General features: G+C 36.9%; 1 protein-coding gene and 1 pseudogene across 1 annotated transcript in view; both read left to right on the plus strand.

Moving 5' to 3' along the window:
* Positions 1-12,564, plus strand: part of DNAH7 (dynein axonemal heavy chain 7) — a 334,446-nt gene that overhangs the window by 87,922 nt on the left and 233,960 nt on the right. The window contains exons 11-14 of the mRNA XM_003925707.3: positions 2,906-3,089; positions 3,892-4,071; positions 11,269-11,541; positions 12,290-12,417. Coding sequence (XP_003925756.1) covers positions 2,906-3,089; positions 3,892-4,071; positions 11,269-11,541; positions 12,290-12,417 — 765 coding nt within the window. The remainder of the gene's footprint in view (positions 1-2,905; positions 3,090-3,891; positions 4,072-11,268; positions 11,542-12,289; positions 12,418-12,564) is intronic.
* On the plus strand, positions 4,111-5,761 carry LOC104651004 (transcription factor E2F3 pseudogene; annotated as a pseudogene).

Here is a 12,564-nt window from a genome sequence, read left to right on the forward strand (position 1 = left end):
TATTGAGATAATTGTGTGATTTTTCCCTTTTATTAATATAGTATATTACATTCATTTTCACATATTGAACAAACCTTGCATTCCTGAGGAGGTAGATTCTACCTGATGATGGAGATAGTCCTTTTGTTGTTGTTGTTATTGTTTTGACAGGGTCTTGCTCTATCATAGAGGCTGGAGTACAGTGGTGTGATCTTGGCTTACCCTCTGCTTCCTGGTTCAAGTGATTCTTGTGCTTCAGTCTCCGAGTAGCTGGGACTACAGGCATGTGCCTAGCTATTTTGTTCACTTTTGTAGAGACAAGGTCTCACTATGTTGCCCAGGCTGGTCTCAAACTCTTGGACTCAAGCAATTCTCCTGACTCAGCCTCCCAAAGTGTTGGGATTACAGGCATAAGCCATCACACATGACCATATAATCCTTTTTATGTGCTTCTGGATTTGGTTTGCTAGTATTTTGTTGAGGATTTTTGTGTTTTTATTCACAAGGGGTATTGGTCTGTAGTTGTGTGTGTGTGATGTCATTGTAGTTGGTATTACGGTAATAGTGGCCTTATAAAATGAGTAAGAAAGTATTCTTTTCTCTTTTCCTTTTTTGTTTGTGAATTCTTTACCATCCAAACATTTGGTTTGGTGTTAATTTTTTTAAATGCTTGTTAGAATTACCAGTGAAGCCATCTAGTCCTGGCCTTTTTTTCTGGAAGGTTTTTAAATTATTAATTTGATCTCTCTACTTGCTGCAGGTGTATTACAATTTTCTCTTGGTTTTTGAATCAGATTTGGTAGTTTTTGCCTTCCTAGAATTGTCTGGTTTTTTAAGATTGTCTGTTGACAAACAATTGTATATTATATTCCCTTTGAATTCTTTGTATTTCTGTAAAGTAAGTATTAATGTCTCCCCTTTTGTTCCTGATTTTAACAATTTGAGTCTTTTTTTTCTTGGTCAGTTTAGCTATAAGTTCATGAGTTTTGTTGATCTTTCAAACAACCAGCTTTAGGTTTGTTGATTTTTTTATATTTTTCTACTTAATATTTTTTGTTTGGACTTACATTTTGATTTCCTCCCTTCTTCTTCTTCTCGTTTAGTTTTCTTGTTATAGTTTCTAGTGAAATTATATGTTATTTATGTTATTTAATTAAGGTATTTCTTTTTTCTTTTTGAGACAAGGTATCACTCAGTTGACCAGGCAGGAGTGTTGTGGCATGAACATGGCTAATTGCATCCTCGACCTCCTGGGCCCAAACCATCCTCTCATCTCTGCTTCCTGTATAGCTGGGAACATAGGCACATGTCACCATGCCCAGCTAAGAGTGTGTGTGTGTGTGTGTGTGTGTTTGGTAGAGACAGGCCCTTACCATGTTGTCCAGGCTGGTCTTGAACTCCGGGACTGAAGAGATCCTCCCAACTTAGCCTTCCAAAGGCTAAGGGATTACGTGCATGAGCCATCACGCCCAACCCTCTCTTGTTTTTGACATAGGTGTTTACAGCTGAAAATTTCTCTCTAATCACTGATTTTTCTGCATTCCCTGAGTTATGATATGTGGTGTTTTTGTTTCCATTCATCTTGTTTTCTTATTTCCCTTATGATTTCTTCTTTGAGTCATTGGCTATTTAGAAATGTGTTGTTTAGTTTAGACATGTTTGTGAATTTCTAAGTGTCCTTCTGTTATTGATTAATGATTTTGTGTGATTTTAATCCTTTTACATTTGTTGAGACTTACTTTATGATCATCAACTATTTTTGATCTACTCTCAAAGCCTCCTGCATGTGTATCGCAGGACCACTACTCTTGGCAGGCCCTCTTTGCCTCCCATATAGCCTATTGCAAAATCTGAATAACTGCTATATTCCTTTGTCTCTGGTATCTTCCTTTTTCAAGCCTAGCCTACAAACCACTGCCCGATGAGTCTTAAAATATTCCCCAGTTCGGTGCCTCCCTTTTGTTGACAAAGTAAGTCAGTATTTCTTAATATGCTTTTTAAGATTTTCTGCAATGTAGATCTAACTTGTCTTTTCCATCCTCAGTTCTGAAAAGACTTTTTCAGTTCTACAGACTTAAACTAACTTCATCTGTTGCCTGAACTGGACCTTCCTTCATGTATATCTTCCTGTTTTCTATTTTACTGTCTCTATTTTAGACACTGAAATGATCAGATAACCCTACCTACTCCGTTTATTTTTCCTATTTTTTAAAAAATTGTACTTTAGGTTATCTCTTAAGGAAAACAATACCATGTTTTTAAATTCTGTACTGTCAGAGAGTGGTTTTATAAGTTGAGAACTTCGCTTGTTATCATGATGTACCTATATATGAAATTACACTGTTATCCTTTTATTACAAGGACACATACACATTTGAAACTTTTAGATCAGACACTCTTTCAAGATATCACATTAAGGGGAATGAGAAAATAAATACTTGATTTTGTTGATTTGTAAATTGTTTTCAAGTCACTTTAAACAGATATAATAGCATGAAACAACCAAGCGTATTGAACATGGTATAAGCCCTCCCTTGGTTAATCAGTTATTCACATTTTAAATTTAAACTAACAAATATATTCCCTAGAGAACATTTAGGAGATTGGAGAAGAGTATTTTGTAATATCCAATAAAATTAGTTCTCATATTTCTTCAAAAAGTCATGAGTTATAGTTCCAGGAGTTAGAATTATGTCTTTCTCACAGCAACACATCACTGAGTCATTTTCTATTGGCTAAGATTTAAAATTTCTTTTCCTAGAAGTGAAATATTTTAGCACTTACATTTCAGAGAGTGGGTAATATCATTTAGCAATATACTTCTCTATGAAGACCTTTGGATGTCCAGAAATTACTGTTAATGCTTAGTATAAAAGGAGTAATTCACTGAAAGCATTGACTTTTAAAAGTCTTTTGTTCTTTCAAGGTGGTTTCCAGAAGTGCAGAATATTTATTACCAAGGTAATAAAAAAAAGTATTTGCCAACTGGTGACAGCAGTGCCAAATTGGAATCTTTTTTCAACTGTGCTGCTGTGCTTATGACTTTACAGCTGCAAAACCTCGCTTTAGTCTCCATGCAAGATTTCACGGACTTAATTGCACAACCTCCGGTAAGTGTGGTTCAGTTCACCAATATGTATCTACATATTTATATATTTTCAATTCTTTCAGAGAGGAAAATAATGTCTTTATCAGTGAGAGAACAGAAAATATATCTTTAGACCGATTACACTTATCTTTAAAAAAGTAAAAGTGTCAGCCAGGCATGGTGGCTCATGTCTGTAGTCCCCACTACTCAGGAGGCTGAGGTGGGAGGATCACTTGAGGACAGGAGTTTGAGGCTGCAGTGAGCCAAGACTCTGCCACTGTACTTTAGCCTGGGCAACAGAATGAGACCCTATCTCAAAAAAAAAAATAATAATGTCAACCTGCATGTTTAGGAGATACAATTATCATGACTCTAGGTGAGCATTAGTGAAAATTCACGTAATTGGAAAATTTGGGTCATCAAGGCTGGAGAAAGTTACCATGAGGTAACTTTAGCAGAGAATAACCTTTTCTCTCTCTGCAAGGAGGTCCTGTTACAGTGTGAGAAGGGCCTTGGAATTGGAGTGTTCTCCTCTTGGGCTCTAACTTATATGATTCTAGAACTCCACTGCTGTGCAAACTCGTTTTACTGGGACTTTGACCCTGTAGTTGACCTGCAGGCCCAGTGGATACTGGTTACTATCAGCTGTAGCTCAGAATCACTCTTGCTGTTTTTATTAGAGTTCTTGCTTGTCTTAACTATCTGGGTCATAAGAAGAAGTGTGGGTTCCCATGTATTCTAATTGAGACTGGTGTTACTAGTTAGTCGATTGCAATTCATATGTATGTATATATTTATATAAAATCTTTAAAATTTTTTTGCAGGATTCTGTTAGAGCTTTTGAACACCCAGGTTTCATCATGAGGCTGATTCTTGATAAGGACACCATTAAATTTGAACCTGAGTTTAGTGACTATGTAGATATCTTTGTAAATGTTTATGATGTCATGATTAAAGCTATCAGTTGTGTGCCAAGAGTTGAGACAAAATTATATTCCAAGTGGGTAAGTAACAAGGATATTAAGATTGCTTGAATTTGCATAATGATATTCACTTCAAGTAACTTCTAAAAGGTGTAGACAGGAATCCTCTGCTTCATAGAATATAAATAGCCTTGCAATATTGGCTTATAAGAAAGTTTTGCTAAAAAACTATCATTTCCCAAATGGCTTCTCTTAAAATAAACCTACGTTCCTCGTCCAGTCTTCTTTGGATTTAGCTGAAAACTTTATGAGGAGAAGGGATTAAAGTTGTGATCAGGTTTGAAGCAGCCAATGAGTGTCTGTTGTAGCTCTTATACCATTTCCTGTAAACTGATGCCATGCTGCAGGCCTCTTTATGCTTTTCCAGCTCTATAAAACTGTCCTCAAATTTATTATCTCCTCATATAACTTTTTCCTTAATAGTGAGCTCCTTTGTATTTTCAACTTATAGATCTAATCTACAACATTTCCACATTAGTTACTGCAATCTAGTATTTGAAATGAGAATGTCTGAAAGTTCTTAAACTTGTGATGTTTTCTAGTTTTATAAGTCCAATCAGTAGCTTTCTTCTAAATTTTCTGGGTTTAAAATAGTTTATACATATTTTCTGTATACAGAAGAGTGTAGGAAACTAGTGTGTAAAGGCTTCAGTAGTAATAAAGTCAATGCCTATATAGCCACAGCCTATCTTGAGGGATAGAATATTACTGGTATCTTTAAGCCCTTCCCCTTTGCTCCTTCTTGTTTATCTCCTTATCTTTCCACCTTTCAATGAAAGAATCACTATCCTAAAGTTCGGGGTTTTCTTAATTTTGAAAAATAGACTTACTACTTGTTTATTACTAAGCAATTTATCTTTAGTTTTTCCATGTCTTTATATAAGTGGAAGCATCTTATAAGCAATCAGTGATTTGCTTATTTCACTTAATATTATGTGAAATTATCCATTTTAAGGACACTATACTTTTCATTGAGTTTCCAACTCTAAGCTCAGTCAGGAAGAGAAGGAGTGAGAAGAACTGATCCAAAGTGCACCCTGGACTCAAACTGTAACCATGGATTCAGAGATTTAAAGGTTAGCTTATGTTACATATCAAGATATTTGAAACTTAGTGGCCTTAAAGACCAAAGTGTTATAAGTTGTGAGAGTCCCTCCAGAAACAAGATTTGAAGTGCCTGACTCAATAGAGAGCCTACAGATACATTTGGCAAGTACCCAAGGACCAACTGAGGTTTACTTCTGTCCAGAAGAGATGGAAACACACAATCCAGTTAAAACAACCAACCAAGATCACAGTGGGAATATCCCTAAACCCAATTCAGAAGACTTGGATTCAACCAACTCAGGACAAAGCAATTGGTCAATTTCTATAGCAAACCTTTCTCCCTTGGCCTCTCCAGCCAACTTCTTACAGCAGATAGAGGACCAAATTCCTTCTAACCTGGAAGGACTGATTGTGAACTCAATGTTTTCCCCTGCTGCAAGAGGACTGTCTCCTAAGCCTTGGGGAGAAGGAAGGCATCAGTGATCTCTTTGATGCTGTTGATTTAGAAAAGTTTTCCCTGGTGGAGACTTCAAGTATAGTTGATTATGTTTCATGTGAATTCTCCTTACAAATCAATTTTTTTCAAATCATGGGACCAGAACGTCTGTCATGCAGTGCAGTCTGTTCCTACATTTTCTTCCTCCAAGAAATTACCTTGAAGTAAACTACAGACTTTAGAAGAAACCTGACATTTTAATGAATTTTAAAAAATAAACAACTTGTCTAAAATGCACAATTGCAGGCTCACTTGGGAAGACTCTGCTTTGCTCCATGCTCCAAAATCTTCTTGATAAGTAAGCAAGTGAGAAAATGTGCAATCAGATGTTTCTTGCTCTTTTCCTTCCTCCCTTCCTTCTTCTCGGATTGGCTTGCTGTGCCTGACAGATGGGCTGTAGAATGGGGTCTGGCCACCTGACCCACTGGTAAGCAACGATCTTCCTTAATAGCATTTCAAGCTGTGACTTCTCCACGGAATGTATGCCTTTGGGGTATGCTAATATGGAATGGAACTGCAGCAAATGCAAACTTGAAGTCATGCCAAAGCATGAAATGGACTTCAGCTCTTCTTAGGAATATTTAAATTACTATCACAGTTTGATTTGACCTATGGACTGTGTGTCCCAGTAGGAGAAGACACAGAACTCCTCAAAACCCTTAAAACCTCCATAGCCTTTAGGATGAAGAACCTGTTTTCAGATATACTTGTTGCAGTTACAGAAGACTAGTAGAGTTCTGCCACTCTAAGCTGTTGTGGATTTTTCTATCTCCGTAAACTATGCCCACTCCCCCTATACCCAGTGAGTTTCCAGTTGATTTGTAGCAAATGCCTACTTAGTTCTTTGTAGATTGTTTTAGACTTTTAATTTTTTTAGCTGCCATTGATATATTCCTGTGGCAATCATCACCATTTAAATTTAATTGCTTACTTGGGAGCACATTTTACAAATTCACATTACATAAGCAGAGGGACAGCACCTCTACTGATTAGAGCATCAAAACCTGTGTGATCTAAGATTAGTCAGGCTCTGCAAGAAGCGTACCATATTGCTTCCACTCCCAGCTTGGAGCAACTCAGTCCTGGGGCTGGCTGACATGAGTGACCCATTGGAAAGGAGAACCAGGTCAGATGATGTAACAGTCCCAAGGAGCAGCAGGCATGGATCCCTTAAGCCTTGGGCTTTGCAGGCCCTGTGAGTGGGGAAAGGACTCTCTTATGTGGAACTCAGGGAGACCATATCTCAGGATGGGGTCAGGTAGAGAGGCCTCTTAAAAAAAGACATTCCCATTGTATGAGTGGCATTTTCTTAAGCTGGCAGGAACAAGGAACTCCTGCTGTGTCAGGGGCTGGAATCATTCTGGCTAGACCCTGTTCCCCTTCCTCTAGGAAGAAGTGAGTTGGACCAAGGAAAGTGAGGAAATGGAAAATGGAGCAAAAGAATGCCAGGGCATCTCCCCCTTTACTCTTCAGGAATGCTGTCCCAAGTTGGAGGTTTGTGTCAGCTGCAAATCCTACCAGTTATCTCGAAGAATAGCCTCCCCACTGGCAGGACGCAATGGCCATCTGCCACTGGGAATATGGTGTAGTATCTTCAGTCCATTTTTTGGATGCTAAGGACTGTGGGAATGAGGGAGTGAGATAAAGAATGAACCTCAAAATGAACAGTTAAATTGAAATGCTGTATGCCAGACCCAGTGGCAGGCACACAGTAGGCACTCGACTCATACATGTTTAATTGAAATTGGAAATATCCCTTAGGAAATAAAAACAAAACAACCACAAAAGCCACAGCTAGTTTACTCCAGGTAGATTTCTACAATACGCAAAGTGTTGGTGGGATCAAGACAGATGACACTAGCACTTTAAACTCTGTGTGGGTATGCATGGGTGTATGGGAAAAAAAAACAATGGTGAAGACTGTCTGCCTTTTTCTTCAGCCTCCATCTGTGGTCTTCTCCCCTCACACACACTGGACGTGGTACAAAATATCGATGTGGTTCAAGATGAAGCATTGGGGTGGAAGAGAGAGAGGAAGTTTTGTGTTAAGTGTCTACTGGAAATGCACTTCCCCACCCCCCCCATATGGGAAATCATTTATGCCAAGCTTTTCCCCATTTCCCATGTGTGTCTCATCTGGTTAGCTGCCTCTACCTCTAGTTTGGTGTAATTATCTTTGCTAGCTACACAAAGCTGATTTTTTTTCAAAGTCTGAAGACTGAACTCACCTGGTTTAAGTTATTGTGTGTTTTGTTGAAACTTTTTGTAAAGTAATGCCATAATTACTGTTTTAGAAACTAAAGGAATCCTAGTAAGTCTTAAAAGTTTCTTCATGCGTAATATTTTTCCCATTACTGGGCTTAACTGGTGTGCATTAATTAGATGTCCAAACTGTATTATTCCATTAGTCATTTTCTTTTTGACTTAGTAACTGAGCACACAAAGTGAGTTAGTAAGTACTACAGTTTTTGCTTTACTCTAAGTTCTAAGTATGCAGGTTTCCTGGAACCATTGGTTGCTGCTGTTAAAGCTCACATATTATATGGCTTAAAGTTACAAGTCTGCAAATTATGACTGCATGAGCCTTAGAAAATAAAATGTATAAAGGGCAACACATTAGCGTGGCAGTGTTAGGTGTGTGTTTATATGTACAGGGTTGTGCATAGCAATTGTCTTATTGAAGCTGATACATAGTTTGCTCATATTTTCATTATTTAGCAATTTTGTACAAAAGTAGCAACTGATTTGTAAACTTCTAGAATATTTTCTAGCTGGTTTATAGTTTTTTAAAAGTGCTATTTTGGTTTTGTTGTGGTGGTGGTTGTTCTTATTTTCACTTTTATGTGTAGATCTGTAAATAGAATGGCAGTATTTAAAACTTAAGCTTTCAGGAAAATAAGAATTCACTGTGTGCATGACAACTCGTGTGTGAGGAGGAACTTGAAGGAAGATTGCTTGCAGAGAAAGTTGTGGCAACTGTTGGCGTGTGGGTTTTTTTTTTTTTTTCCTATAGAGTACATGATTTTGTAGACAGGAAATATTTCTCCAAAAATTGGGAGTAGGCAAACTACCAGTCAGTTTACTTTGTGCTGTATGCTAGTTTAAAAAAGAAAATAATGTAATATAAAAAGCAAAAAAAAAAAAAAGCTTTTATAATGAATTTTGTAAATAGAGCTGTTACAGGGTGACCTGTTCCCTAGCTGTGACTATATATGCTATAAAGCTATAGTAACCCAAACCAATGGAATGACATAGACAACCTACATACTTCTACAATAATTGATTTTTTTTTTGAGACAGGTCTTACTCTGTTGCCTAGGTTGTAGTGCAGTGGCATGATCATGGCTCACTGCAGCCTTGACCTCCTGGGGTAAGGTGATTCTGTCACCTCAGTGCCCTTGGAGTAGCTGGGACTACAGATATGCACTACCACTAATTTTTTGTATGTTTTGTAGAGACGGGGTTTTGCCATATTGCCCAGGCTGGTCTTGAACTCCTGGCTCAAGTGATCTGCCTGCCTTGGGGCTCCCAAAGTGCTGGGATTATAGGTGTGAGCCACCATGCCCAACAAGTAACTGATTTTTGACAAAGGTACCAAGAACACACATTGGGAAAAGGGATAGTCTCCTCAATAAATGGTGCTGGAAAATATTGGATATCCACATACAGGAAAATCAGACTAGACCCCTCTCTCTCACCACATATAAAAACCAACTCAGAGTGGATTAAAGACCTACATGTAACACCCAAAACTCTGAAACTACTAGAAGAAAATATAGAGGAAATGCTGTATAACATTGATCTGAACAAGATTTTCTTTTTGGATAAGACCTCAAAAACATAGGCAGCAAAAATAAAAACTGACAAATGGGATTACATCAAACTAAAAAGCTTCTGCACAAAGGAAGCAATGAATAAAGATATAACTCACAGAATGGGATAAATTTGCAAACTGCACATCTGTGGTAGGCCATTCTTATATTGCTATGAAGAAACACCCGAGACTGGGTAATTTATAAGAAAAGAGGTTTAACTGGCTTATGCTGCAAGCTGTACAGGAAGCATAGTGCTCACATCTGCTTCTAGGGAGGCCTCAGGGAGCTTACAATCATGTTGGAAAGTGAAGACAGAACCAGGTGTATCAGATGGCAGGAGCAAGAGCGAGTGGGGTGGGGAGTTACCACACACTTATAAATGACCAAGAGCTCATGAGAACTTGTTTGCTATGGCAAGGGCAGCACCAAGCTGTGAGGAATCCATTCCCATGACCCAGACATCTGCCACCAGGCCCCACCTCCAACACTGGGGATTACAATCCAGCATGAGATTTGGTGGAGACATATTTTCAGACTATGCCAATGTCTGACGAGGTTAATATTTAGAATATAAAAGGAACTCAATAGCAAAACCACGGATAATCCTATTTATTGATGGAAAACCTGAAAAGGCATTTCTCACAAGAAGATATACAAATAGATGTCCAAAAGATATATTTTTAAATGTTCTCTATCTCTAATTGTCAGATAAATGCAAATAGAAACCCCAATGAGGTTTCACCTCACTCTAGTTAGAATAGCTATTATTGGAAAGACAAAGGATGATGTGTTGACAAGGATGTAGAGAAAAGGGAACTCCTACACACTGTTGGTGGGAATGTAAATTAGTGCAGCCAATATAGAAAACAGCAAGGAGGTTCCTCAAAAAATTGCAGGTAGTACTACCATTTGATCCAGCAAGCCCACTATTGGGTATATATGCTAAAGGAAAGGAAATCAGTATGTTGAAGAGGTATCTGCGCTCCCATGTTTCTTACAGCAGTATTCATGATAACTAAGATAGGGAATCAACTTAAGTGTGTATCAGTGGATGAATGGATAAAATGCGACACACACATACACACACTGTGGACTACAGTTCAGCTATAAAAAGAAAGTTCTGTCATTTGCAGTGATATGGACGACCCTGGAGGGCATTATGTTAAGTGAAATAAGCCACACAGAAAAATACTGAATGATATAACTTAGATGTTGAAACTGAAAAAGTTGATCTCACAGAAATAAACAGAATAGTGGTTATGAGAGGCTAGGAAAGGTAGCAGGGAATGGGAGAGATGGGGACAGGTTGATAATGGGGTACAAACTCACAGTTAGTTGGAGGATTAAGTTCTGGTGTTGTATTGCTCATTAGGATGACTATAGTTAACAATAATGCATTATATATCTCAAAATAACTGTTAGGATTTTGAATATTTTTACTACAAAGAAATGTTTGAGGTGGTGGATTTACTAATTACCTTGATTTGATCAATGCACAATGTATACATGTGTCAGGGTATCAAATTGTATTCCATAAATATGTATAATTATGTCAAAACTTAAAAATGTATATTTTGCTGTTTTTTCTAAATCTTGTTTTGTATATATTTTCAAGTGACTGTTCTTTCATCCATACAGAAAAACAAAATACAACTAGGTAGCATTAAAGAAAACAAAAAATTATATGAAACCTAAATTTTAAAACACTGCTGTGATTAGTCTGCATATCTTTCTATAGCTTAGATATTAAACAGAACAACCTTGTGAATAAAAGGAAATATAAGGTTGGCATTTGTACAAAGATAAATGATAGTTACTTTAAAGTATTTTAAATAGTATTATTTTTACCCCCTTGTTTAGGAAAGTAAGTCTAAACCAACAACCTTGAAGCCCGTAATTCTGAGTGAAATTATAGATGCTCACAAAGAAAAGATCAAGGAAGTGATTATGAAAGAGAGTGTGGCACCTACTGAGCACCTCAGACTCTATGACAAGTATGACTTTTTAATTACCAGAAAAGCTGAGCAAGATGTTGATAACTTTCTCTCAGGAAATCATAATTATCAACAAATAATAGATGAAATTCGCAAATACCAAAAACTAATAGAGGAAATACAATACACATCCATTAAGGTAAATGACTCCAGTTTTGCACAACTGTTATCTCTATCTGATATCTTTTCCCCAGTTCTATTAGGATGTATTTTTAGAACACAGCAAAAGGATTAGAACATTACAATCAAGAGGAAAAATCTTCACTGAGCTTCTGATATGTCCCCAGCATTGTGGTAAGCCCTGGGTGTAAGAAGCTGGGCAAAACACACTTCTTGTGTTCATGTAGCTGATACTTTACTACCCCAACTGTAACTTTTAAGTATTTTATGTAATTTATCCCATCCCTACAATTCCAAGAATCTGTTTGATCTTTGCCTTAGTGTTTATAAATCCTATGGAAAGTATGGTAATTTTACCAAAATATGGTTCTGTTTAGTAGCATACTAAAATTACTTAAAATTTGCTTTGTCTCTTTTTTAAATTTTCTAAATTTTCTACCATGAACATGTATTTTTTTGTACAGAGCAACTATAACGTTTGAAACCTACATTTGTTTAGCAGTACAGTAATTCAGTTCACCAAAACTGTTATTGCTATTATTGTCCTGAAATAGAATTAGCTTCCAAGATAATAAACTTTTCAAGGATATTTACCCAGCAGATAGTTGTAGAATACAAATGATTATTCAGAAAACCCACTCTGAATTACATGTTTTTTAAAAAAATCTCAATCTTGTTACATCACACACAAAAATAAAAATGAGAATGGCAAAATTGAGAAAATCTATTTTACTTCGTATGTTGATTAAACTTTTAATCTTTTGCAGACTGTTCGTTTAGGAATGTTTGAAATGCACTGTGAGGAATTAATCAGAGCTTTGGTGAAGCGAGCAGATGTTATTTGTGGGAAACTTATAGCTAAAATGTTCAGAGATCATCAGGAAATAAATACAAGGTATTTATGTGATACTGATTTTTTTAATCTTTGGGAGGGTTGTTGAATCAGCTGTCACTCAACTCAAGTAATGGATTAGAGCAATGTCATATATGATTCAAAAGAAATGATTATGCTAAACTTATTTCTACTTGGCCTTAAGTGTCA

This window comes from Saimiri boliviensis, chromosome 5 (assembly GCF_048565385.1).
Source record: "Saimiri boliviensis isolate mSaiBol1 chromosome 5, mSaiBol1.pri, whole genome shotgun sequence".
Taxonomy (NCBI): Eukaryota; Metazoa; Chordata; class Mammalia; order Primates; family Cebidae; genus Saimiri; species Saimiri boliviensis.